A 25,468-nucleotide genomic window follows, 5' to 3' on the forward strand; every position below is an offset into this window, starting at 1 on the left:
GGGAGCTTCTGATATTGAGACTCTGTGATGTTCTGTCAGAGTCCATCTGAATTGACTCCATGATGAGCTCACTGCCAAACCTCTTGAAGGATGATTTGAGTCATTCTGAGTCATTCTCTTGTTACTTCACAATTTAAAGGTAGGGTCAGGACATAGGCCCTGGTACGGGCTGTGACTGCAACTTCTCTCTTGTCTGCTTTGGCCGCCTGGCTGCTCAGGCTGATGCCCAGCTGCCACCTTTGCTGTCCCCCTTTCCATCTCACCACAGTTCTAAATGAAGCTGTTCTTATTTCTGGAAGGAAACTGGCCCAGCAGATCAAGCAGGAGGTGCAGCAAGAGGTGGAAGAGTAGGTGGCCACAAGTGGCCATACCTGAGTGTAGTTCTGGTTGGCGAGAACCCTGCAAGTCACTCGTATGTCCTCAACAAAACCAAGGCAGCTGCTGATGTGGGAATCAGCAGCGAGTCCATTGTGAAACCAGCTTCAATTTCAGAGGAAGAGCTGTTGAAATGATCAGTAAACTCAATAATGATGAAAATGTAGATGACCTTCTTGGTCAGCAGCCTTTCCCAGAGCACAGTGATGAGAGAAGGATCTGCAATGCTGTTTCTCCAGACAAGGACATTGATGGCTTTCATGTAATCAATGTGGGTGAATGAGTTTGGGCCAATATTCCATGTTGCCAGCTACCCTCTAGGGTGTACGGGAAATAATTAAGTGAACTGACATTCCCACCTAGGAAAGAATGTCATTGTGGCTGGAAGATCAAAAAATGTTGGAATGCCCATTGCGGTGTTACCGCATGCAGATGGGGTGCATGAACATCCTGGAGGTGATGCCACTGTTACAGTATCTCATCACTACACTCCTAAAGAACAACTGAAGAAACACACAATTCTTGCGGATATTGTAGTATCTGCTGCAGGTATTTCAAATCTTATCACAGCAAATATGATCAAGGAAGGAGCAGCAGTCATTGTTGTGGGAATAAACAGAATTCAAGATCCTATAACTGCTAACCAAACCCAAGTTTATTGGAGATGTGGATTTTGAAGAAGTCAAGAAAAAAGCCAGTTATATCACTCCAGTCCCTGGGGACCATGACAGTGGCAATGCTAATGAAGAATACCATTGCTGTGAAAAAAGTGCTGAGGCCTGAAGAGCAGGAAGTGCTGAAGTCTAAAGAGCTTGGAGTAGCCACCAATTAACTGTGTGTCTGGCATGCTGGGAACAGGATTTCAGGCCAGTCCAGAAGCAATGCAGGCCAATAGAAATGCAAGACTTTTATTTATTCTGCTGAAATGGTTTAAAATATACTTTGTATTAATTGAAAGCTTAAGTGGGTGGTTGTATGTACACATGGCTTTGCAGTATTTCCCAGGAGCACTCCAGGGTCATACTGGGTCATGTGGTCCATTAGAAAGGAGCCATTAACGTAATGATTAATGTGGCAGCTACTGTCACCTTGAGAATGGATGCTTAACTTCATCAAGCCACTTAAGTTAAAATCTGCCTTTTCTAGAATTGCATTTTCCCAAGTGCTATTCCAATTAGAGTTGATACTCATTTTAGGTTCTTAACCTTTTGAGATCAACTAGTCAAACCAAAGGAAAAATGTTGCTAGGGGAAAATCAGGAAAATATGAAAAGGAAGAGATGCTGGTAATTTATTGGGTAAAGGAAGAAAATTACCTTAATTTCTTAATAATTTAGTGATCTGAAGAGAACCGAATCAGCTGAGGATAAAGAAAAACTACATGTGTGATTGTCTTTTTGTGGCTTAGTCATTGGGGAAATATTTAGGTTATTCCATTTGCTACTGCCCCCATTTTATGTACATTACACTTCAGTGAGTTTCCCCATTTTAGTTTTCAAGGATTTAGTTTCAAGGATGTTTTGTAAATTGTTTGTGTGTATTGTCATATTTGGCTTTTGCTACATCCTTAAACTCATTGTTCAATTTTTGTATTGTTAGGGGTGTCTGTGTGGTTTATTTGCTATACCTTGAAACCTAGTTTTGAAAAACAAAACTTGGGCTCAATAATCATTAGGGCAGTTTATATAAGTATGCAACTTAACTTTTCCACCAAAGAATTGTCAGCAGCCACCTGCTTTTCTTTCATGTACCCTGTTGGCTTTCTTTCCTGAAAGATTTTTAAGAGCTTGGGTTAATATTGAATTTAATTAGAGTTTGTGATAAAGGGTGGTTTTTTGGTTTTGTTTTTAAATAAAATGTATCTGTCTGCTGTGGAAACAAAAAATTTAAAGGTAGGCCCACAAGCCAGGCATAATGGCAATATGCCGCCTAACTCTGGGAGGCTGTAGTAGGAGGATTGTGAGTTTGGGCCCAGCTTGAGTAACTTACTGACTTAGCAAGACCTTGTCAAAATAAAAGATAAATAAAAGGCCTGGGAATGTACTTCAGTGTAAGACCCTAGGTTCAATCCCCAACACCACAGAAAAAAAAATTATCCTCACGAATGTTAGTTTCTTTAACAACAAAATGTGGCAAAATCATCCATCCCAAACTTTTTAAAAAACAATGAGGAATAACTCATAAATGAAGATTGTTTCCCTTAACAAATAAAAATTTAGGTAACTAAATTAGTTGTGTCCTTTAAAATCAAGACCCTTATTGTGCTATTAACAGACATCATACCTTACAGTTTTACAAATTGCTTCTATTTATATTATCTCCTACAATCTTCACAGCAGCCCTTTTGAGGTAGGTAGAACAGGGAAAATTGATTCAAGTTTTGCAGGGAAGTAAGCTCTGAAGCTAACAGAGATTAAATGACTTGCTTAATATCCTATAGTTACAAAGCACAGAGACAGAAAAAACAAATCGTAAGTCTCCTGGCCCTGTGAGTTCCCTCCCCACCACATGCTTATCTAGGTCTGCCATCCCAACAAGCTATTATTTGTAGCCTATTTGGCCCTGAGTTTGTTTACATATAAGAAGACAGACAGTCTTAGTTGTCTAGTGGATACATCTTCTGTCTGACCTAAAATCATACTCCTAACCAACCTTATTCACAAATGTAAGACTCTAATTTGCCTGTTTTAAAAATCAATTTGAGAGGCTAGGGATTTAGCTTAGTGGTGCTAAGTGCAAGGACCGCCTCTCAAGTGCAAGGACCTGAGTTTTATTCCCTGGTACCAAAAAAAAAAAAAAAAAAAAAAAAAAAAAATCAAATTGAAGCTGGATGCAGTGGTATATACCTGTAATCCCAGCACTTGGGTGACTGAGGTGAGTATGTAACTTGAGCCTAGGGCTTTGAGTGTTTATCAAAACGTAGCTGGTCCTACCCAGGAGTACCTTATGTTTGTCATAGGCATGAAAATCACCCAAAAGATTTGTTAAAAATTCAATTTTCTGGACCCTCCTTCCAGATTTTGTGATCCTGTTTCAGTGAGTTTGGGTGGGACCCAGGAACCTGCATTACTTCTCCGAAGCATCTTTACCCACTAACGTTGAAAAGTAACTGCCTATGTTTCATTTGCTTGTTTACATTGCTTATACTGTGTACCATGAATTGAAAAAATTGGAAAGGAAAAGAGACTAACATGTTCTGTGCAACAATGGGCTTTTAAGGAAAGTTTTGAAGAAAGATGTCCCTCCTGGGCTCCATCTTTACATAAGCCACTTGAAAGACATTGTCACTTCTGGGTGGACTGCAGCTGCTCACTCCTGTGTATGCCTTCTTATCTCCTGTCAGGTGAGCTGGTGTACCAGGCTCAGTCCCCAGATGAAGGTGCCCTTGTCACTGCTGCAAGAAACTTTGGATTTGTGTTCCGTTCCCGCACGTCTGAGACAATCACAGTGATTGAAATGGGGGTAACCAGAGTCTACCAGCTGCTGGCTATTTTAGACTTCAACAATGTACGCAAGAGGATGTCTGTTATTGGTGGGTGCCCCTCCTAGTCAGCTCTCTCCCTTCTTTGTCCTTTATGCACATTCCCATATTGATTTTCTCTGTCTTCTACACATAAATGCTTCTCTCACTCACATGCCCTGTTACAGCCACTTTCTCACAGGTGCCACATGTTCAGACACGTAGCCATTTCCACTTTGTCTCTCACTTCCTTTAAATTTTCTCTTATACACATATGAGGACTTGCTACCATATGCTAATTTCCCTCTTTAGTGTTTCTGGATAGTGGCTTGCCAGCACCCTCAAAGCCAAGATGAAGACAGAGAATACATTCATAAAGCCTGAACATGAACTAAGAGATGGAAGCAAACAATGCAGTTGGCTCTCCTCATCTACAGGTTCCAGTGGATTCAACCAACCATAGATCAAAACTACTTGAAAATAAAACAAAGTTGCATCTGAGCTGTGGATGTACTCAGTAATAGAGCAAATCCTTAGCATGCACAAGGTCCTGGATTTAATCCTCCAACACCCGTCCAAAATAAAAGAAAAAGAGAAAGAAAGAAAAATTATGTCTGTATAGAACATGTACATCCTTTTCTCTTATCATTATTCCCTAAACACTATAACATTATAACTATTTACATAGCGCTTATATTTTATTAGGTACTATAAGTAACCTAAAGATGACTTAAAGTATTTAGGAGGATATGGGTAGGTGATATACAAATACTCTGCCATTGTATATGAGGGACTTAAACATCTGGATTTTGGTACCTACAAGAGGAAAGGAGTTCAATCTCTTGGGAACTGAAAGATGCTCATATAGAGGGAATTCATACTGTCTTGCTCTCTCAATTAGTTTTGGTCTCAGACTGAAGAGAAGGGTCATTTTTCCCACCTTGGTCCTTACTGGTGAGAGCTTTGGTCTGGGACTTGGAATTGAGAGTCTAACATTCTGTACCAGAGTCTTCAGAGAATATTGAACCATGGGAGAACAGGTTCCATAAGTTCCTCTGTTGCTCTCACCACACCATTTAACCTGTATGTGACCACTCATTGAATTTTTAGCCTCCAAAGGTAGCAGAAACGAGCATCATGGGAAACAGCCTCCTGCCATCCCTCAGTGACCCAGACAAGTTCTTATAATAATGCATCCTTATGGTACTTTGCTTAATTTTCTTGCCTTTAGTGCGGACACCCGAAGATCGGTTAATGCTTTTCTGCAAGGGAGCAGACACAATCATCTGTGAGCTGCTTCATTCATCTTGTACAGATCTTAACAATGTGACCATGGAACATTTAGATGTAAGTATTTAGGCTGCAGGAGAAGAAATCTGTGAATGATTCTTTGTATCAGGACACATATTCATAAATATGTCCCATGTCTAAGTGCTTTTGTATAAGTATATATGGGTATCGATGTTTGTTTAATTGGTGGAAGACTAAAGCTGTCATTCTGTGGGATTCTCCCTAACCACGTTGCCAATGGCAAAGAGGTGGGTGAGGCAGGACCTCAGAGGCGGGAGAAGGATCATGTCTTTGGGAGCACTTTACAATAATCGGAATAGTTCTATGATTCCTGTCTTGGGAGGTTATTTGCTATAAAATAGGGACTGCTAATATGGGAGGCTTATTTCACCAGCCATGATGACTGCCTTTAGGGTATAGAGTAAAAATCACTGGGCTGGGCCACTGAGGGTGTTGTTTGATACCTCTGCCTATTGCCCACAGAATTAGAATCCCCAAGGGCACTTCCCCTCTCTCTGTCCTACTCTCTACATCTACCCTCTAGGATTTGAGATATATTGAAAAGAGAGTGGTTCCAGCCTGCTGGCAGAAGAAAGCAAAATCAGGTCCATATGCTACGGGATTTCTACCCCTAAACCTGGATATACAAAATGTTAGGGAAAAAAGGAAAGAACAAAGGACAAAATGGGAGAGGACATAAAAATATTCTATAAAAAATTAAATTGGACTAGTTCAGGGATTTAGCTCAGTGGTTTCATTGCTTGCTTCACAAGCACAAGTTCTCAAGTTCTATCCCTGGTATAGATAGATAGATAGATAGATAGATAGATAGATAGATAGATAGATAGATAGATAGATAGATAGATAGATAGATAGATAGATAGATAGGACTGCCTCACAAGTACATGGTTCCGAGTTCAATCCTCAGTACATAAATAAATAGAAAATGCTATTTTATTAGACTATTTGAAGATGCCTGTGTGTTAACACACTGCCAGAAGTCAGAGCCAAATAGCCAATAAGCACATGAAAACACATTCAACAGTAGTCATTAGAGAAATGCAAATAAAAAACATGAAGTATCACTTTACACTTACTAGGATGGCTAAAAACAAAAAGTGACAACAATAATAAATGTCAACAAAGATGCAGAGAAATTGTAACCCTCATATGTTACTGATGGAAAAGTAACATGGCAAAGCCACTGGAAAATAGTTGTCATATAACCCAGAAATCCCATTCTTACATTTATTTCCAAGAGAAAAGAAAATACACATCTACACAAAAACTTGCCTATGAATGTTCACAGCAATATTATACATAATAGTCAAAAAGTTTAAAACCCGGATTGTCCATCAACAGATAAATGAATAGATAAATTGTGGTATATCTGCACAATGCAATGTTATTCTTTTTTTGTTTGTTTGTTTTTTGAGACAGGGTCTTACTATGTAGTTGAGACTGACCTGGAACTCACTGTGTAGCCCAGGCTGGTCTCGAAATCACAGTGATCCTCCTGCCTCAGCCTCCCGAGTGCTGGGATTACAGGTGTGTGCCACCATGACCAGCTTAATGCAGTATTGTTCAGTAATAAAAAGGAATGCAGGACCAATATGGTCTACAATAAGTGAAGAAGCCAAAAGGCCATATATTTTATTATTTCATTCATATGAAATGTCCAAACTAAGCAAATCTATAGAGATAGAAAGTAAATTAGGGCTTCTAGGAGGAAGGGGGAAAAGTGGAGAATGACTGCTAATGGACATGTTTCCTTTGGGGGTGATGGAAATGTTCTGGGACTAGTAGTAATGGTTGCACAAACTTTGTGAATATATAGTCTGTGAATTATACATTTTAAAAGGGTGCACTTTAAGCCAGGTGTGGTGGCACACACCTATCAGCCCAGCACTCTAGGAGGCTAAGGCAGAAGGATCACAAGTTTAAGTTTGATGATTTGAGCAACCTGACGATTTGCTGAGATTTTGTCTCAAAATAAAAACTAAATAAGGGCTGTGTATGTAGCTCAGTGCAAAGGCTTTGTGTTCGATCCTCACTACCACAAAAATAAAAGTAATAGTAATTTTTAAAAATAAAAGGGTAAAGTTTGAGTTGAGAATATACCTTAGTGGTAGAGCACTTGCCTAGCATGTTCAAAGCTTTGGAATTAACTAATTAATTTTACAGTATGTGAATTACATCTCAGTTTTTTTTAATTGGTGAACTGTCCTACAGAAGATAGTTGTTCTGTCTTATACTGGTTCCAGAGACCACAGGATGTTTTTTGTAGACTGCTTGCATATCTTTTATCATTTCGTAACACATGAGTTATGGTAACTTTTCAGAGCATTTTCCTATGGTTTCAAATGATAGCATAAAACTGTTTTAGATCTTTTGACATGCTTCTTGCTACTAACCTTAACAGACAACTATAGCAGGACCTTCATTCTCAGGAGTATTCTCAGTCTTCTAGCTTATGCTGTTGGGACATTTTGCTAAGAAAGTTCAGGACTTGCTTTCTGATTAGACCAGATATCAACCCTTAGTACTAACCAACCAAACCCTGTTCTACAAGCAGACAGGACCTCTGGGGTCAATCTGCCACTCCCTTAACTCAGCCTTAACCTAATCCTGCCTTGGTACACACATGTCTTCCAGGATTTTGCCACCAAAGGCCTTCGCACCCTCATGGTGGCCTACCGAGAGTTGGATGCTGCATTCTTCCAGACCTGGAGTCACAAGCATAGTTCAGCTTGCCTGTCTTTGGAGGGTCGAGAAAATAAATTATCAATTATCTATGAAGAGATAGAAAAAGACTTGATGGTGAGTGTGAGGAAGTTGGGGACAGACTGGGGACAGGGATGTGGGAGTTGGTGGCTAGATACTAAGCAAGGACTCTGGGGGTGGCCTGCAGAGGATGGGCAATTGCAGGCAGGCTCAGAAGGAAGTCCAAAGTTTTGTGGCAGGAAGTCAGGGTACTAGAATCCAGATTGATTCGCTGCATCCTGGGTCTTCTGAATCTGTAATGAAAAATGCACTGGTTGTAATTTTTTATCTTGCTGTAAGCGTTTCTTACCCTAAAGCTGCTCACAGAAGCTAAGTAATCTGGGAGAAATCAAGATGTAAAAAAACGCAGATTAAATAATTCAGAACAAATGGTTAGATTAAGACAAATATTCATTCATTCAACAGATTTATTAGGTATATCTTAGGTGCCAGACACTGTGCCTTTAGTAGCATCTGGCATGGGGAAAACTCTTTGAAAACCTTAAAGAGCCCCAGTGGGTACAAACAATAAAGTAGGATTAGATGAAAAACTAGAGTAGGACCTGGGGATCCTTTATTTAGGACTCACTACATTTTGAGCCAGGAAGTATGCTGTGAGACAAGGAAGAAGTGGAAATGTGTTGAGAAACAGATGGTTTAGAAGTAGCACATAGCTTTACAGATGACTCAGGCAAGTCTCTTCTCTCTCTGGTCTCTAATGTGTTTCTCACTAAACTTGATGGAAGATAAGTTAGGTAGAACTCTTGAAGACATTGGCTCAGGAAAAGACTTTATGAACAAAACCTCAGTAGCATAGGAACTAGCACAAAGAATCAACAGTTGGGATCTCATCTTATTAAAAAGCTTCTGCACTGCAAGAGAAACCAACAGAGCTCAGAGATAACCTACAGTGTGGGAAAAAAATTTTTATCAGCTGTTGCTCAGTCATAGTACTACTATATAGATTATAGAAAGAACTTAAAAAATCAGACCCCCCCAAATATAAAGACACAGTTCAAAAATGGGCATCTGAAATGAACAGACATGTCTCAGACAAAGAAGGAAAAGCAGCAAAAATAAGAAAAAATGTTCAATATCACTGTTCATTCGAGAGAAGCAGATGAAAACAACGCTGAGATTCCACCTCACCCCACAAAGAAAGGCTGCTATCAAATCAACCATGCAATTGCTGGCAGGGTTGTGGGGAGGAAGGAACCCTTCTCCATTGTTGGTGGGAGTGCAGACTGGTGCAACCACTGTGGAAATCAATATGGAGATACCTAAAACTAAGATTAGAGGTTCCATTTGACCCAGCTAGTCCTCTGCTGGGTATCTTCCCAAAAGAATTAAAAGAATCACCACAGTGATATATGCATTCCCATGTTTATAGCAGCACAGTTAGTAATAGCTAAAGCTTGGAAACAGCCCAACTGCCTATCAACTGGAGACAATAAAGAAGGTGTGTTTTGTTTTTTAATAAAATTGAGTACTACTCAGCCATAAAGGAGAAACTAGAGACATTTATAGCTAAATGGATGCATATTAAGGCCATACACTAATGTTGTTTCTAAATTTTATTTTAGTGTATAGCTTAAAAACTGTGTGTGTTGAGAGGCAGAGTGTGCTAAATTTTATACCACTGGGGTCCTTATGCCAGGACAGCGCCAGCACACTAAAGAGAATGTTGAGGTGCCCGTTCAGTTGTTAAGTAGCACTAAATGCTGTAACTGTCTCCCTTTTTCTCATTCACTGATATCTTTGTTCAAAGCTGTTAGGGGCCACAGCCATAGAAGACAAGCTGCAAGATGCAGTACCTGAGACCATCATCACCCTGAACAAAGCCAAAATTAAGATATGGGTTTTGACTGGAGATAAGCAAGGTAAAGGGAAGCTCCTACCTAGCCAGAACAACTCTCTTTCCTGCCCACTTTAGCCATTTCTTTCCTTCTTCATTTTCCATTTTTTCTTAGCAACTTGCTTGACAAATACCTATAACTCTGATTAAGTCTTTACAGGACACCTTCATTTCCAGTTTTGTAAAAAGTTTGCTGAGTATGTACATTATATCAGATGTTATACTAGTCATTAAAGTCACGGAAACAACATGACCCACACTAGCCGGGAATTTACTAGCTAAAAGCTTTAAAGACATCTTTGACTGCCCCCCACATTGTCCCAAGGATCCATTTTCTCACTGTGTCCATTAATTTGTCTGAAGTGTTTCTTGATTATGCCATCACCCTGGTTCAGCCATCATCCCATTTGTAGAAAAAACATCTATTTCAGCATAGCCTACATACAACCATCAGTTCAATCTTCCTGAAATATATTAATTTTATAATGTTACTCATCTGGTCAGAGACTTAAGTGACTCCACCTTGTAAATCAGACTCTTATCTGGCCTTCCAGATCTTGATAATCTATTGCTACCTTGCATCCTTATCTCCACTCTAATGTGACTGTGACCTTAATATGTCCCACACAAACCAATTCCTATTCTAGAGTCTCTGTTTGGCTGTTTCTTCACTTCACACTTCAGATATCTTTTCTTTTCCCTAAACAGTGTCATTCATGTTTCAAGGCCTTCCTGTAAGGAAGTTTCTCTGACTATTGCAATCTTTTCTTTGAATTCTAATATTGCTACTTGTATCCAGGATTTTGAATTTTTTTCCCTTAGTATGAATTTATTCAAAATTCCAAGATTTTTCAACATAAAGAAGGATGCAAGTCAAACATGCCTCAGTCCCAAATAAAATATAGCATAAAAATGGACATGTCACTGTTCAAAGAAACACATCCTGATTGCCTAAACAAGTAGACACGGACCGCAATTTCAGAAACAGGGAAGGTTTTCTAGAGAAGAGTAAGCCTGAATGATGCCAGCTGTTAATAAGTAATTTGCAAGTCTGTACCAAGGAGACACTTACCTGTGGATGTTTGAATGTGGTCTCTACTTATTTATGAAAAATACACTTGAGGGCCAGGGATTTAGCTCAGTGGTTCTGCCACCAGCCTCACAAGTGCAAGGTCTAGAATTCAACCCCTGGTACCAAAAAAAAAAAAAAAAAACCCACACTTGGACTGCATCCAAGGCAAATGTGGTCCAATGGGCTCTGAGGGCTCTGTTAGGGCCTATGTAACTATACACTGTGAGATCTGACCCTATCTGTAAACACCAGCTAAATAAGACCTGTGTTTCCTTTCTTACAGAGACTGCTGTGAACATTGCCTACTCTTGTAGTATATTTGATGATGAAATGGATAGAGTGTTCATGGTGCAAGGCAAGAATTATGAGACAGTTTATCAAGAACTCAGGTACAGGTGGGAGCCGATCCCTGGACCCAAGATTTACCCACTCATTTCTCCCTGAGTGTGACCACCAGAAGAAACAGGCAAGCAATGAAGGAGGAGAAATAAAAAGAAATCCTAAAGTATCTAAGAGAATGGTGTAAAGAAGCATTCAGGCTAAAGGAGTTGGAGTATGGGGGATGAAGCAGAATGGCACAGTATAAATGGTCTGGACCTAAGGCAGTGGCAAGTCTTGGAAGGCAGTAAAGCCCAAGTTCTTATACCCTCCTTGCCCATTTTCACCTTCAGACACACTTTCCTAAGTCCTTTGATTTCAGGTAAAATACTGATCACTACTCTTGGCTTTCAGGACAGCAAGGGCCAAGATGAAACCTGAGTCTCTGCTGGAATCAGACCCAACAAACATTCATCTCTCTACAAAGCCTAAAATGCCCTTCGCAGTACCTGATGAGGAGCCCAATGGCAACTATGGCTTGGTCATCAGTGGCTACAGTCTGGTGGGCAACACAGTGCTACAACTCTGTTCTCTTCTTCCAAAAATGTTTCTTCCTACATCCAACCCACTTCAGGGAAATTTCTCCTAGTCTATGAGACACCCTATTCCCTCTCCCTCAGTTGTCTTTGCCAGAAAGAATCGTTTCCCCAAGCTACTATAGGCAGGAATAAATGAAAGAGGAAAATCCAAAGGAAAAATTATTTCCTTATCTAAATTCTTTACTACTGATGTAGCCTGTCATTGGAGGGAAGGGAAAAGGTAAGCAGAACCTATCCCTCCAGTAAGTCACTTGGCCTCATACCCCTGTCAACTGATTTGATCCAGTGAGAGGCTGAGTCAGACACGAAGATGCCTAGAACTGACTCAGGGGTCTGACTTCCCTTGGGGGGTGAGCACCTTGGGAGAAGCTTTGCCTGTCTAATGAAGGACAGGAAAGTATGGAGGGATGAAGAGGGCCCCAGGAAGGTCCTACCCTGAGAGTCTTTTTGGGCAGAATGAAAAGTGAGTGTGTCCTGGTGCTGCAGGCCTGTGCTCTAGAAGAGAACCTGGAGTTGGAACTGCTGCGAACAGCATGCATGTGCAAGGGTGTGATCTGCTGCCGGATGATGCCTCTTCAGAAGGCCCAGGTGGTAGAGCTGGTGAAGAGGTACAAGAAGGCAGTGACATTGGCCATCGGGGATGGGGCCAATGACGTTAGCATGATCAAAGGCATGTGAGGGGAGAACGGAAATGATCTCCAGCAATAGCTTTTCCCCTTCCTTAATTCCTTCCTTATTGGGCAGAACTGATCTGGTTGGTTATGTGTTGCTGGCTTACACTTCTTCCTATCATATTCAGTATATGTTTATACTGTTTTACAACCCCATTCATATTCCTTCATACTTGCACGCTCACACTTGCAGACAGCCCATATCCATAGGCATACATATATTCAGATTCATTTACTTATGCACAGAGACACATATGGTGCCACAAGAACACATGCATACATTCACAGAACAAGCTGTGTGGCTACCAAACCACCTCTATTAGACAGCATTAGAAAGGACGGCTGGACAGGAGTTATAGCCTGTTCCTTTTTTAAAAGCTGTAGGTTGTGAGGCCCAATATAGCCTGAGGCTGTGTTCCCAGGATCTTGCCCTGGCTCTCTTGGATGAGGGAAAATAGGTGACATTGATCACTTTGGACCAACAGGAGCAAATGGCTGAAATTTACTAGTTTTAATTTCAGGTGAACATTGTTAGCCATTAAACAATTGTCCCATTAAACAGTTCAATACATATATACCAGAACATCAGTGAATTTGGCCAGATAATAGTGAATTATCACAGATTACCTGAAATTTTAGGAACTTCAGTGTTATGTTCCTTTGCATATAATCTTTGCTTTATCTTGAAAAAGTCACCTTAGACCTTCTAAAGAGTTTATCTTTCACTAAAAAAGTATATACATCATAACACTCTTCCCAACATCTGGATTTTAGCACTTAGATAAATGTAAGTAATTAAATATTTTGTTAGATTGGCATTCCATCTTTCTTTCTTTTTTTTTTTTTTTTTTTTTTTTTTTTTTTTTTTTGGTACTGGGAATTGAACTCAGGACCTTGTGATTGCATGGCCAATGGTGGAACAACTGAGCTAAATCCCCAGCCCCATTGTGCATTTTAATTAAAGTGGTTTCCATATATAACACGTAATTTATGCCTCAACATCTGGATAGTGGGAAAGAGCTCAAATATGTACAGTAGGGGCAAAGAACATCTGGGTCTGCTTTCTAGTAGTGGCCATGCTAGGCATTCTTGAATGGCATCATCCATTAGAAGGGGCTGCTTTCCAGTTTGAGGAGGGGGAGGAGTACAGTCCATTAAAGAGGAAGGACTTCAGTAAGGAAATGCCATTTTGGACTGGGCCTAACAGCATTTTCCAAATATAAAATAAGTAATTTATACAGCATCATCTCAGTGTTCCCTTTATATTTTTCAGGGTAAGAGCCCAGGAAACCAGTTCTGTGGCTTAGAATCTTCTGGGGTTTCATTGCAGCTGCCCACATTGGAGTTGGCATCAGTGGCCTTGAAGGGATGCAGGCCATGCTCAACAGTGACTTTTCCTTCTCCCAGTTCCACTACCTTCAGCGTCTTCTCTTAGTCCATGGCCGCTGGTCTTATAATCGCATGTGCAAGTTTCTCAGCTACTTCTTTTACAAAAACTTTGCCTTCACCCTGGTGCACTTCTGGTATGCCTTCTACAACGGGTTCTCTGCACAGGTAGGAGGTTAGGTGTCAATTTTCACTCTAGTCAACTTAGTATTCTCTATTCACTCATTTGTTTTTTTCGTTTTGTTTTGTTTTGGTTTTGGTTTTTTGAGACAGGGTCTCACTATGTAGTTGAGACCGACCTGAAACTCACTATGTAGCCCAGGCTGGTCTCGAACTCACAGTGGCAATCCTCTGCCTCAGCTTTCCAAGTACTGGGATTACAGATGTGCACCACTGCACCCAGCTTCTATTCACTCTTCACTTCAGCCTGTGTCTGACACATCACCATCCATCCAGAGAATCTCTTTACCCCATACTAAACTCATCCCCCAACACTTCACTAACCTTTAATGTCCAAACTAACATTTCTGGCCTGGCTCTGATTTGGCCTTGACTCCCATTGTAGAAACTATCACATAAACGATGTATTTTCACTGACATTGACACTAGCATTTTCAAACACATGTGATGGGGAAAATTCCTAGATACATAACTTTTCTTAGCACCCACAGTAATCTTCTTGGAATAGGCTAAGTCTCAAGGAGCCTCTGGATCAGTCATGTCAGACAGACTAGTACAACATTCACTTGTTGCCATACATGGAACTACAGCTTCCTCACCACACTGACTTCCCCTGCCCCTGCCAACACACACAAACATACACACACACACACACACACACGCGCGCGCGCGCGTTCTGATGAGTTAGTTGCAAATTTAAATATGAAATCTTTAGGCCCCTAGTGGGGGAAAATAACACCTGGGTTTTGAGGGTCTAAGAGGACTCCCTTTCCTATCAGAAGTTTTGCAGGAGTCTCTCAAGAATTCCCAAGGGTAACAACCTCAAGAATTATTATCCTAGAAGATCCCTACACCAGGCAATAGACACTCCCAGCACCTAGTGAAACCACACCTAGTTTGTGGGAGATCTATGTGTAATGCATGTGTTGCTGCTGACCTCTTGTGGATAGTGAAGAAAGGGATCTTCTCTAAACCCCAGGATGGAGCACCCAGCTGAAGAAGAGTCACTGGATCTGTTCCCCTTGCCAATATTAGAAGATATCCAGTGCTATAGAAGCCACTGAATACCATCAAGCAGATAAAGAAAAAATCCAAAATTGTATTTTCTTGTAGTGCAGGGGTACAGCTACATGTCCTTAGCAGCCAGTATGGAGTCCTTTATGTGCAAGGAGGAGCAATGTAGGTTATGGTAGGATGAGTTCAGATTGGCCTTGAAAGCTTGATGTGGTATTGTCTTAGCCTGAGACCCAGGCTTCTAAACTGAGTGGGATCAAATAGATCCTGGGGCTCTCAGATTTCTGAGAATCTAAATCTTGCTCTAAGAGGTCCAGGGATTTAGCTCAGTGGCACTGCGCCTGCCTCACAAGCGCAAAGTCCTGAGTTCAAACCCCAATACAAAAAAAAAAAATCTTGCTCTAGGTTAGTAGGGTGAGAGTAGGGGTGGGATAAGGGAGTTGGGCAGGGAACAGCTATCTTGGACCTAGGAGGTAGAGCTGGGACTTGAGAAAAGAATAATCTTTTAAAATAATCTCCTTGATATTCTTCCAGACAGTTTATGACAGCTGGTTTATCACCTGCTACAATCTGATCTACACCTCCCTTCCTGTCCTGGGCTTGAGTCTGTTTGATCAGGTAAGACCCAGAAACAAGCCTCTTAGAGTTAAAGCTTCTGGCTCCTTGAGTATTCCCAAAAGTGAGAAAGACAGCAAGAAGTGAACTCTGCAACAGCAAGTGTAAAGGGAATAATTTCTAGAGCAGAAAAAGGAGCTCAAGGCCTGGAAAGGTGTCACAAAGAAAGTAAAGATTCCACCACAGAAAATAATGATCTAGCCAGGCATCGTGGTACATACCTGTGATCTTAGCACTCTGCGAGATTAAGGCAGGAGAATCACAAGTTCAAGCCCAGACTGGGCATTTAGAACAAAACAATAGAAAAAGGGCTATAGCTCAGTGTGAAGGCCTTGCCCAGTATATTTTTAAAAATCTGTTTTAGAAAGCCATATTGTTTTCCTATTTGTTTTATCTTTGTAGAGAAAAACATAAAAATTGTGTTGTGTATAAGTTGTGTATAAGAGTAATTAAAGGAAATAAAGTTATTGGGACAGGACTGGGTAAAGCAAAGAGCTTCAAGAAAGGAGAGGACCATTCAGAGATAATGAAGGTTAAGATAAGCCAGTGCAGGAAGGCCTAGGTAGCAGACCTCAAGACCAGTCATGGGAGTATAGATATAATACCCTACGTCACATAGAGCCAACCCAGGAGATACCATCTGTCCCTGTCAGAAATTCACACCCGAAAAACTATAATAGTACACAGGATCCTAATGAGATAATTAATAATGTGAAATAGGAAGTAAAGGGCTAAAGGTATAGGGAAAGTGGGAAGGGTGGGGGAAAGGTAATAAGGGAGAGGAAAAAAATATGAGAAACTGAAAAAATGGAAATAAAGTGTTTGTAAATGGGGAGGGGGGTGAAGGGAGGGCAGGGACAAGGGGAAAAAATGAGAACCAAGACCTATTATGTAAAGGTACAGAATCCCAATGATGAATGTAATTTTACTGTATACCTAGATTGTACCAATAAACTCAATAAAAGGAAAAAAAAAGAAATTCACACCCAATCTTTATTCCTAAGCAACACAGTAAAATAGGAGCCACCAAAAAAAAAAAAGTACATAAAATAGGATATCGTGGGACTATGGTTCTCCAGCTCCATCAGGACAGAAGCTCTGTAAGAAATTTTCCATGAATTGGCTGCCAACTTGGAGCAGCAAAAGGGATGGATCGTGTTATTTAACAATATTGTCTTGCTTCAGTGGTCTAATTCTAGGGCTCTATAACTGAAGCTACACCCCAGATTTTGTTATCCAAAATTTCGTATTTGTGAGATGAAGACAAGCCAGTAACATCCACATAGAGAGTCCTTCCACTGTGAGTTCACTAGTAACTATGGGAATAGGAGCAACATCACAGAACATGGATACTTTCAAGGGATTAACTGGTCCCCACTGGCCTTCCTCTCCACCCCAACTGGCTCTTGACACAAAGAATATTTAATTAAAGGAACATTTAGAGCTGAGGACTTACCTCCTAATGTCTCCCCCACCCCAAACCCCAATCCTCCCTCCCAGCTCCCACCCAACCCAAACTGCTCCCCTTTGACAACTCCCTAGTTGTACCTGCTCCCAAATTGTACCCTTCCCACTATTCTGACCTTCCTCTAGCTTTCTTCTACTATCTAGATCCTTCCCTAGAGAGGACTTCAGGAAGGGTCTGTGGTCACTGCTCTGTTCTCTGGTTCTGCTTCTCAAGTATTCCATGAGAAAGCTCCTAGGCAGCCTGGCAGCAGACTCAGTGAGAGGAGAAGCCTCTTCTCTGATGGAGATGGGACCTTCTACGGTGAGACCCTGAACCTTACCTTCTGGTGCTTCCAGGATGTGAGTGAAATGTGGAGCCTATGTTTCCCAGAGCTGTATGAAGCAGGCCAGCACAACCTCTTTTTCAATAAGAAGAAATTTATGAATTGTTTACTACATGGGATCTACAGTTCCTTCGTGCTGTTCTTTGTTCCCATGGGGACCATTCACAACTCAGAGCGCAGTGATGGGAAGGACATCTCCGACTTCCAGACCTTTTCTTTGATAGTACAGACCTCCTTGATGTGTGTGGTCACAATGCAGGTGTGGCCAGTGGCGGTGGGACTGAGGAGATTGGGTGGGGAGCCTATTGGACAGGGAAGTAAGGTGGGAGGGAGGGAGAGAGCATCCTCCATTATAGAACTGGAAAAGGAGCCAGGAGTGGTGATGCAGTCCTATAATCCCAGCACTGAGAGGCTGAGGTAAGAGGATCACAAGTTCCAGCTGAGCCAGGCGTGGTAGCTCATGCCTGTAATCCCAGCACACTTGGGAGGCAGAGGCAGGAGACTTGCTATGAGTTGAGGCCAGCCTGAGCTACATAATGAGCTCAGGGCCAGCCTGAACTACAAAGTGAGACCCTGTCTCAAAAAAAAAAAAAAAAAAAAGTTACAGCTGAGCCTCAGAAATTGAATGAAACTCTGTCTGAAAACATAAAAAAGCAGGTGGGGATATAGCCCAGTGCAAAGGCCCTGGGTTCAATTCCTAGTACTGCAAAAAAAAAAAAAGTAGAGAAAGGTGGTGGGTGATAGGTCCCAGGTTATAGAGTATTGCACATAAATCAGTGCTTTTCAGATTGCCCTGAAGACAACCTACTGGACATTGATGAGCCACCTTTTCATCTGGGGTAGCCTGGGTTTCTACTTTTGCATGTTATTCCTCCTGTACAGTGATGGCTTGTGTCTAATGTTACCCAACATCTTCCAATTCCTAGGTAAGGCTCTGCCTGAAAGATTGTGGGGTGGTGGTGAACTACATATATCTCATAAATTTGCACTGAGAAGCTAGTACTATGTGCTAGGCTGTGTGGATAGAGATATGACAACTGATCGCTGTCCTAAAGGGACTCAAAATCTATCTAGGGAGATATTTTAGCCTTAGGGTTTCCAATATTTTTCCAAATGTCTTATCTAGTTGGATCTTCACAAGCATCCTATGAGGCAGGCAGAGAGGCTCGAGTTGCTTTTTTTTTTTTAATCAAATGACTTAATACATGTTTCCCCATTCCAGTCCAAAACAAACCCTTTATGTTGCAGCATACTTAGCATCTCCTATACTAATTTCCCTCTCATTTCCACTCAGATGTGGACAGAATACAGAGTAGTAGTTACACAGATGTTCTTGGCTTCTACCTTTTGTCAGGCCACTAACTCATTTTTTTCCTCCAAAGCCTTCTAGCCCAATTTTTTGCATCCAGGCCAATGCACTAGGATTCCCATTTAAACTCCCACTCCCCTGCTCCTGCCCTTTCCCGCCTTGCCTTTAGAGGGCAACAAAGCCATGTGAATTCACAATGAATTGCTTGCTCAAAGGGTGTTTCTCAGGAGATTACAGTGTCTCCAAATCAGTGCTTCCTTCTTTGGATGGGAGAGGTATCCTAAACTCTAGCTGATACCTCTCTCTTTTCCCTTCCTCTTCCTTAGGCTCTGTTTCAGCCTTTCCCCTTTTGGCTTGTTTGCAGGTGTGGCCAGAAACTCACTGAACCAGCCACAACTGTGGTTGAGCATTATCCTCAGCACAGTCCTCTGTATAATTCCTGCAGTTGGGTACATATTTCTCAAACCACTGTTCTACCCTGCCAGTGTGAACAAGGTGAGTGGAAAGGGAGCTACCTAGATAAAACTCATGAGCCTCTTAGTCTTTGCCTCTGTAGATAAGAACCCTGTCCCTCATGCTCTGGATTCAGGTTTTTGACAGAATTCATCATTGCATGAAATATCCACTGCCACCCCCAGTCCAGACCAGATTGAAACATGCAAGCCTTCGACGTTCTGCGTATGCTTTCTCCCACCAACAGGGCTTTGGGGCCCTCATCACTTCTGGCAAGACAATGAAGATCAGGCCAAAGAAGAAAAACAGCTCTCCTTTTAAAAACTAGAGGCCCTTTGGGAAACCCCAGAAGAGTCAGTCATTGCTCTTCTTTCTTTGTATTCATGCAATTTAGTAAGAAGAGATTAGAAATCAGCATACACCTGCTCCTCTGCTGTCACTACAGGGCTCCAGCCTCTTCATTCTCCAGAAGGCTGTGCCCTCACAAAGCAAGGAATGAGTTTAGGGAAAAGCTCCCAGATATCTGCCAGAGTTGCAGAGCTTCAAGAAAAAACCTCACGCCGCCCTTTCTCCTTCACTTTTAAGTTTTAATCCAACCAAGTAAACGTAAAAGTATGGGGTGAAGAGGGGCAGTGTGAGAAAGGAAAAAGATGTGATGCAAGAATCTTAATTTTGGACCATGTCTGCTAGACCCAAGGCACCATAAACCTGCCTGTGGCCCACAGGAACATATTCCCACCCTGCCAGGTTTACCTGGGAATTTCTGGTGAGTAATTTGTGAGTCTTGGTAGCAAAAGAAGAAGACAACTGTGAAGCATTGGTCTTAAGAAGGTGAAAGTTTCTGGGCAAAAAAACAAAGGAGGCAGTTCCCACATGGATAGGACAGCTCAAAGTTTTACCTTCTTCCCCTCTCATTGACTCCCTGACCCCAAAACTGGTTCCTGTTCAGGCTTCAGAACTGGGAGGGAGATAATGCAGGAGATTTTTTTTTATCTTTTCTTGAAGGAATTTAAGCATACTTGGTAAGCCTTTGTCTTCATTCCATAAAATTATTTTGATGAATTATATGTATGAAATTGTTTCTAGGAAGTTTATGGAGAAATAAACTACATATTTTAGAGTGGAGATATTTGTATGGTCTGTTGGGGCCCCAGTGACAATAATATACTCAGCAATATTATTGGTCCATAAGAGCCTGACCCCCTCCCACCTCCAGTTTTGTTGTTTTTTGTTTGTTTGTTTGTTTGTTTTTGTCTTTTTGGTACTGGGGATTAAACTCAGGACCTCTTGATTACAAGGTAGGTTGCTGAAACCACTGAGCTAAATCCCCAGCCCACACTCCAGTTTTTTTCTGCCCTTTCATTGAGCTCTATCGTGGCTTCCATCTGATCACACCTTTCAACTATATGGCTCTATCTTTGCATAAATACTGGTTCCTGAAACTCAGTCTAAGTGGAGAACTCTTTACCTGTACCCTTTTCCTGAGTGACTTCATCCAAACTCATAACTTCATTCTTGACTCTATATAGGCCACATTTCTAGTCTAGATCCATGTATTAAACTAAGTCTAAAACCCTTCACTTAGCTGAGCCTCTGGTAACATAAACTCAACCCACCCAACCCTTGCTGATCATTTACCATCCAAACTATTCAGTTACCAAGTTCCTTACACTCTGAATCAGAAGTGCCTTCAATTTTTTTCCCCTTCTTATTTATCCCCAATCCCACTATACACATTTATAGCAACATCTAACTCTGATATCCCAGCATCCAATTTTGCTGTTTTCCAATCCATTATCCACACCACAGAGAATAACCTTACGAAAATACAAATCAGATCACATCATTTGACAGTTTAAAATCCTTTAGTATCCCATTGTGGTTTCACTACTTTGGAGTGGCCCATCTTTCCAGCTTCAAGGGCCATTTTCTGTTGTATAAAATCTCACTCTTGTCATACCAAACAATTTCAGTTCCCCAAAGATTCTGTTATCTTCAGGAGCCTCTTAATTCTTGGCTCTTTCTACACTCTCCTCTTAAAATATACATCTGATTGCTTCTCGGCCTTTTGGCCAAGATCAAGTGTAGTATCTGTTTAAAATATACTTCAGTCCTTTTGTCTGCTAGTATCTACCTGTTCTTAACTTTCAGCTTGTGTCACTTGTTCCAGGAGCTTTCATTGACAACACAATCTCCTATTCTGAGCTAGGTGCTCCTCTTTGTACTAGACCGCCTTGTACCTTTCTCTTCTTTCCATTTACCAACATTTGCGTATTCCATTGCTTGCATTCCCAATTTAATTACGGCTAGCTTCTCTTGTTTTCTCTACTAGACCATGAACGACCTGGAGTTTTGGGGGGGTTGGGGGTGAGGGGTACTAAGGATTGAACCCAAGGCCTTCATTCTGAGCTGTCTCCCCCAACCCAGCCTTTTTTTTCTTTTTAAAAGATAGGGTCTTGCTGAGTCACCCAAGCTGGGCCTAGACTCAAATCTTCCTGTCTCAGCCTCGTCAGAGTGCTAAGATTGCAGGCATGTACCATCACACCCAGATGAATGATCTCTTGAAGGCAAGAATTTTGTCTCATTTTTTTCATTCTTATCAACAGACACAATGCTGGCACTTAGACTAGTAGTATTTTTCAGTGAATAATCTGTTGTCTTTTACTTCTCTAAACTTGCCTCTTACCCTTTCCTTTCAATGTGAATCTCATCCTTCTATATTTCCAGATATATTGTAGGGGCCTCTTTTTATGCATGTTTACTCATGTCACCTGCTTTGAGAAAGGGGCCAGAGTTCAGATATCAGAGAGGGATCTTTGATGAGAATTGTCACTCCCTAGTTCAGTCCAGGTTGAGAAGGCTTTAAAGAAACTACTTAAGAGATACTGATCTGATTAATACGTTCAGCGGATACTGAATACTGTCACTTCACTATTACTAAAAAATTCGAAAAGAAAGAGAACAATGAGCTACATGTTATATGGCAGAGCATGGAGTGGCTGTGGTAAGACTGACCTGTATTCCCATAGGTCAAGGGATGCAATGGTGCTCCCCCAGATCAGATTTAAGCCAGAAAAGAGGGAGACGAATGGGTTTCTTTATCTTGTCAGAGAGACCATCTAAAAGTTTGAGGGGGCTTTGGCTGAAGGAAATGGAATATACTATTGAATGCCTTGGGACTTAGAATTAGATAGAAGGAACAGGAGGTTAATTTTATTCATCTTGATCTTGGAGATAGACACATGCACATAGGTGTGCCAAAATTTGGTCAATTTTCACATTTAAGATTTGTGCATTTTATTTTATGTAAAATGTTAATAAAGTTAATTATTAATGCCTAGATATTTTTAAAGACTGTGTGATTGAAGAAGCTGAATTCACACTCATTAAAGTAACTATAAATGGGAAAAATATTCCCAGAAAGGGGGAAGTAATCTCTGAAGAATCCACAACAGGACCCCTTAAGAATGACTCAGCTTTAGATACTTGTAAGAACTAAAATTAGTTTGTGATGGTATTAATCAAGTAAGAACTGTCTTCATCTCTCCTCTCTCCTTCCCTACTCAAACCATAGAGAAAGGACAAGCAAATTGAGGAAGAGAGGAAAGAAAGGTGGGAAAACAGATACATATTAAGCTCTACTCTTTTCCTAGTGATAGACATCTGCAATAGAGTTAAGCTAAGAAAGAAGGAAAAGCATTAAATAGAAAGTTTGAAGTTTCAAAATATCTTATTAAATCATTTCAATTACTAAAATGAAAGTTAAAGTGATGGTTACTGGCTGCTACCTATCTTTTGTCACTTTCTCATTGCTGGGACCACAATACTGACACCCATAATTTAAAGAAGGAGAGGTGTATTTTGGCTCACATTTTCAGTCCATGGTCCTCTCTGGTTCCAAGACAGGACAGCATGGCAGAGGGACATAGCAGAGGAAAAACTGCTCACATTATGGTTGCCAAGGAAGCACAAAAGGGAGGTGCAGATGAGGAAGATAGAACTTTCCAGGTCACAGCCTCAGTGACCTGCTTCTTCCAGCCAAACCCCACCTCCTTAAATCACCCCTGTACTTCATTCACCTTCCAAAGCCCCACCTATGACCTCATGAATCTCTAGGGGGGACATCTAGATATAAAATATATCACTACCTTTAAAAAAGAGTAGAAAATTTATGAAGAATAGTCTCATGAAGTAGATTCAAGCAGATGGTATAAAGCAAAATAAAATGGTTTTATAATTATCTCTCACCCAACAAATCCCATTCATTAAAGTTTCAGTTACACATGCATACTCATAATTTGCAAATTGTACCTACAAATCAGCACTATTTGAGATACTATCTCAAGCCCCCATGCTTCATAGCAAAAAAATATATAGAACTTTCCAAGTCCTCCCATCATATTCATCCATGCGTACAACAAATGATTATTAAGCACCACAATCTGGGCATTGTGCTAGATGTTGGAGATACAATGAAGAACAAGAACCAAAAAAGTTTCTATTATCATGGAGTTTACATTCTAGTAGGACAGACAATAATCAAGTAAATAAACAAGATCATTCAAATAATGTTTTAGTCTATTTTCTGTTGCTGACAAAATACCACAAACTGGGTACTTTTTTTAATTTTTAAAAATCTGGGTGTAGTGGCCACTCCTGTAATTTCAGTACAGTACTCTGGGAGGCTGAGGCAGGAGAATCACAACACACAGCCTGGGTAATTTAGTGACTTAGCAAGATCCTGTCTCAAAAAAAAAAAAAAAAAAAAAAAAAAAAAAAAAAGGGATTGGGGATGTAGCTTAGTGTGAAGGATCTGAATTCAATCTCCAGTACTGCAAAAAAGGAATGAAGGGATGGAGGAAAGGAGAAAAGGGGGGAAGGAGTGAGGGAGAAAAGAGGCTTATTTTGGGATCATAGTTCTGGTCTAGGCATCTTGCTGATAGAATCCAGAGATAGCACAGGTGTAGGGCTAGGAAGAACTCACAGGACTAGCCAAAATGGCTTTTGTAAGGAGATCTACTCTTGAGGTAACCCATTAATATCACGATCTCATAATGGAGATTGAATTTCAACATGAGTTCTGAAGAGGACAAACCACACTGAAGTCTTACTAAGCGCCATGAAAACATAACAACTACTCTAGCAGTGAGAGATGAAGGAACAAAATAGCTACTTTATATTTAGTAGTTTGAGAAAGCTGTTCTGAGAAAGGGAAAGGAAGTGGAGAAAATGATGCAGCACAAGGAGGCCAGGGCAGGAATCAGGCTAGTCCTTTTTCGAAACAGCTGTTGGAGGGCCCCAAGAACCTAGACTTGGCTCTGTACAACAGACTGATCCTCCTCAACTGGTTTTCTTGGTTTTTCAGGCCATTTGGTAAGTGCAAGATATCTACCCATAGCTCTCAAATTTCTCTATGTTTAACTTGAGTAGGAGTGTAGCTGCTTCTCAATTCCAAATTCTGAGACTGGCTTATTAACCAAGGAATCACTGTACCAACACACAGCTCCTCATCGCTCCCTGCTGGTAGAGTCAGCCCGCTCCGTTTTTTCACTCTCGTAAGTTCTCAGAACTTTATTTCTAAAATTCTTGTTCATGCTTGCCATTCCTTCCTCTGCATACAGTGATTCAGTGTCTCTCAAGTCCTTGTCATAGGAGACTCATCATCAAACCCTAACAACCTTCACCTAGGCGCTCTCCTTTGCATCCCACACCTCAATCCTATCAGTTATTTTGCCCCTCGGTCTGTTTGTATACATGCTTATTTCCCCACCACCTTTACCTCCCACTCCTTCAAAACTCCATCCCCACTACTGTGAATCTGAAAATGCATTACACGCTGCAGCTAAGTATCTGCTTCCTCGATTATGGCCTCACAAGGCTACAGTCCTACAGCACAGGGTCTCAAGCACTGAACCCGGAATGGCTTTAGTCGACTTCCAGAACTACTGACCCATTGACCCACCTGCCCTCACCCCTCTGTGGCTGTAAGCAGCAGGAGACAAAGACACCCTCCCTGTCCCTCACAGTCCCACTCTAAACAACAGGAAGGACCTGGGTTCCAGGTTTTACCAGCGTTTCCTAACCTTGGGTGCTTTAAAAAATATAGCTGTCCCGCCACCCCACCCAAGTGACTTGAGTCAGTGGGTCTCCGAGGTGGTCAGGCCTTGTTTGCTAAGCTTTTGCTTTTAAATTTCTTCCTCATGAGGTTCTACCCGGAGTCAGGGTTGCAAATCGCTGCTTTAAGCGAGGATGGGCGCCCAGAGGTATCTGGCTTCCAGGCTAGCGCCGGGAGCTGGGCCGGGTCCCAGCGCCCCGCACG

General features: G+C 41.3%; 1 protein-coding gene and 2 pseudogenes across 11 annotated transcripts in view; all 3 read left to right on the forward strand.

Moving 5' to 3' along the window:
* The window catches only part of LOC104858886 (phospholipid-transporting ATPase FetA), a 91,729-nt gene extending 71,345 nt beyond the window's left edge, over positions 1-20,384 (forward strand). For 8 of the 11 annotated variants that reach the window (XM_010619315.2, XM_010619318.2, XM_019206797.2 and 5 more), the window contains 13 exons: positions 3,718-3,906; positions 5,066-5,181; positions 7,780-7,944; positions 9,656-9,767; positions 11,098-11,209; positions 11,547-11,694; positions 12,218-12,401; positions 13,733-13,956; positions 15,517-15,600; positions 17,401-17,646; positions 18,175-18,313; positions 19,061-19,191; positions 19,286-20,384. In XM_010619315.2, coding sequence (XP_010617617.1) covers positions 3,718-3,906; positions 5,066-5,181; positions 7,780-7,944; positions 9,656-9,767; positions 11,098-11,209; positions 11,547-11,694; positions 12,218-12,401; positions 13,733-13,956; positions 15,517-15,600; positions 17,401-17,646; positions 18,175-18,313; positions 19,061-19,191; positions 19,286-19,477 — 2,042 coding nt within the window. In that variant the 3' untranslated portion in view covers positions 19,478-20,384. Of the gene's footprint in view, positions 1-3,717; positions 3,907-5,065; positions 5,182-7,779; positions 7,945-9,655; positions 9,768-11,097; positions 11,210-11,546; positions 11,695-12,217; positions 12,402-13,732; positions 13,957-15,516; positions 15,601-17,400; positions 17,647-18,164; positions 18,314-19,060; positions 19,192-19,285 lie in introns of those variants that run through there. The other 3 variants (XM_010619317.2, XM_010619324.1, XM_010619323.1) reach the window with 3 other exon arrangements.
* Positions 213-1,265, forward strand: LOC104858884 (annotated as a pseudogene).
* An 817-nt stretch (positions 20,385-21,201) lies between the features above and the next one.
* Positions 21,202-21,288, forward strand: LOC117284376 (annotated as a pseudogene).
* The last annotated feature ends 4,180 nt before the right edge of the window (positions 21,289-25,468 follow it).

The sequence above is a fragment of the Fukomys damarensis genome, unplaced genomic scaffold (assembly GCF_012274545.1).
Source record: "Fukomys damarensis isolate Sample0158 unplaced genomic scaffold, DMR_v1.0_HiC HiC_scaffold_36, whole genome shotgun sequence".
Classification (NCBI taxonomy): domain Eukaryota; kingdom Metazoa; phylum Chordata; class Mammalia; order Rodentia; family Bathyergidae; genus Fukomys; species Fukomys damarensis.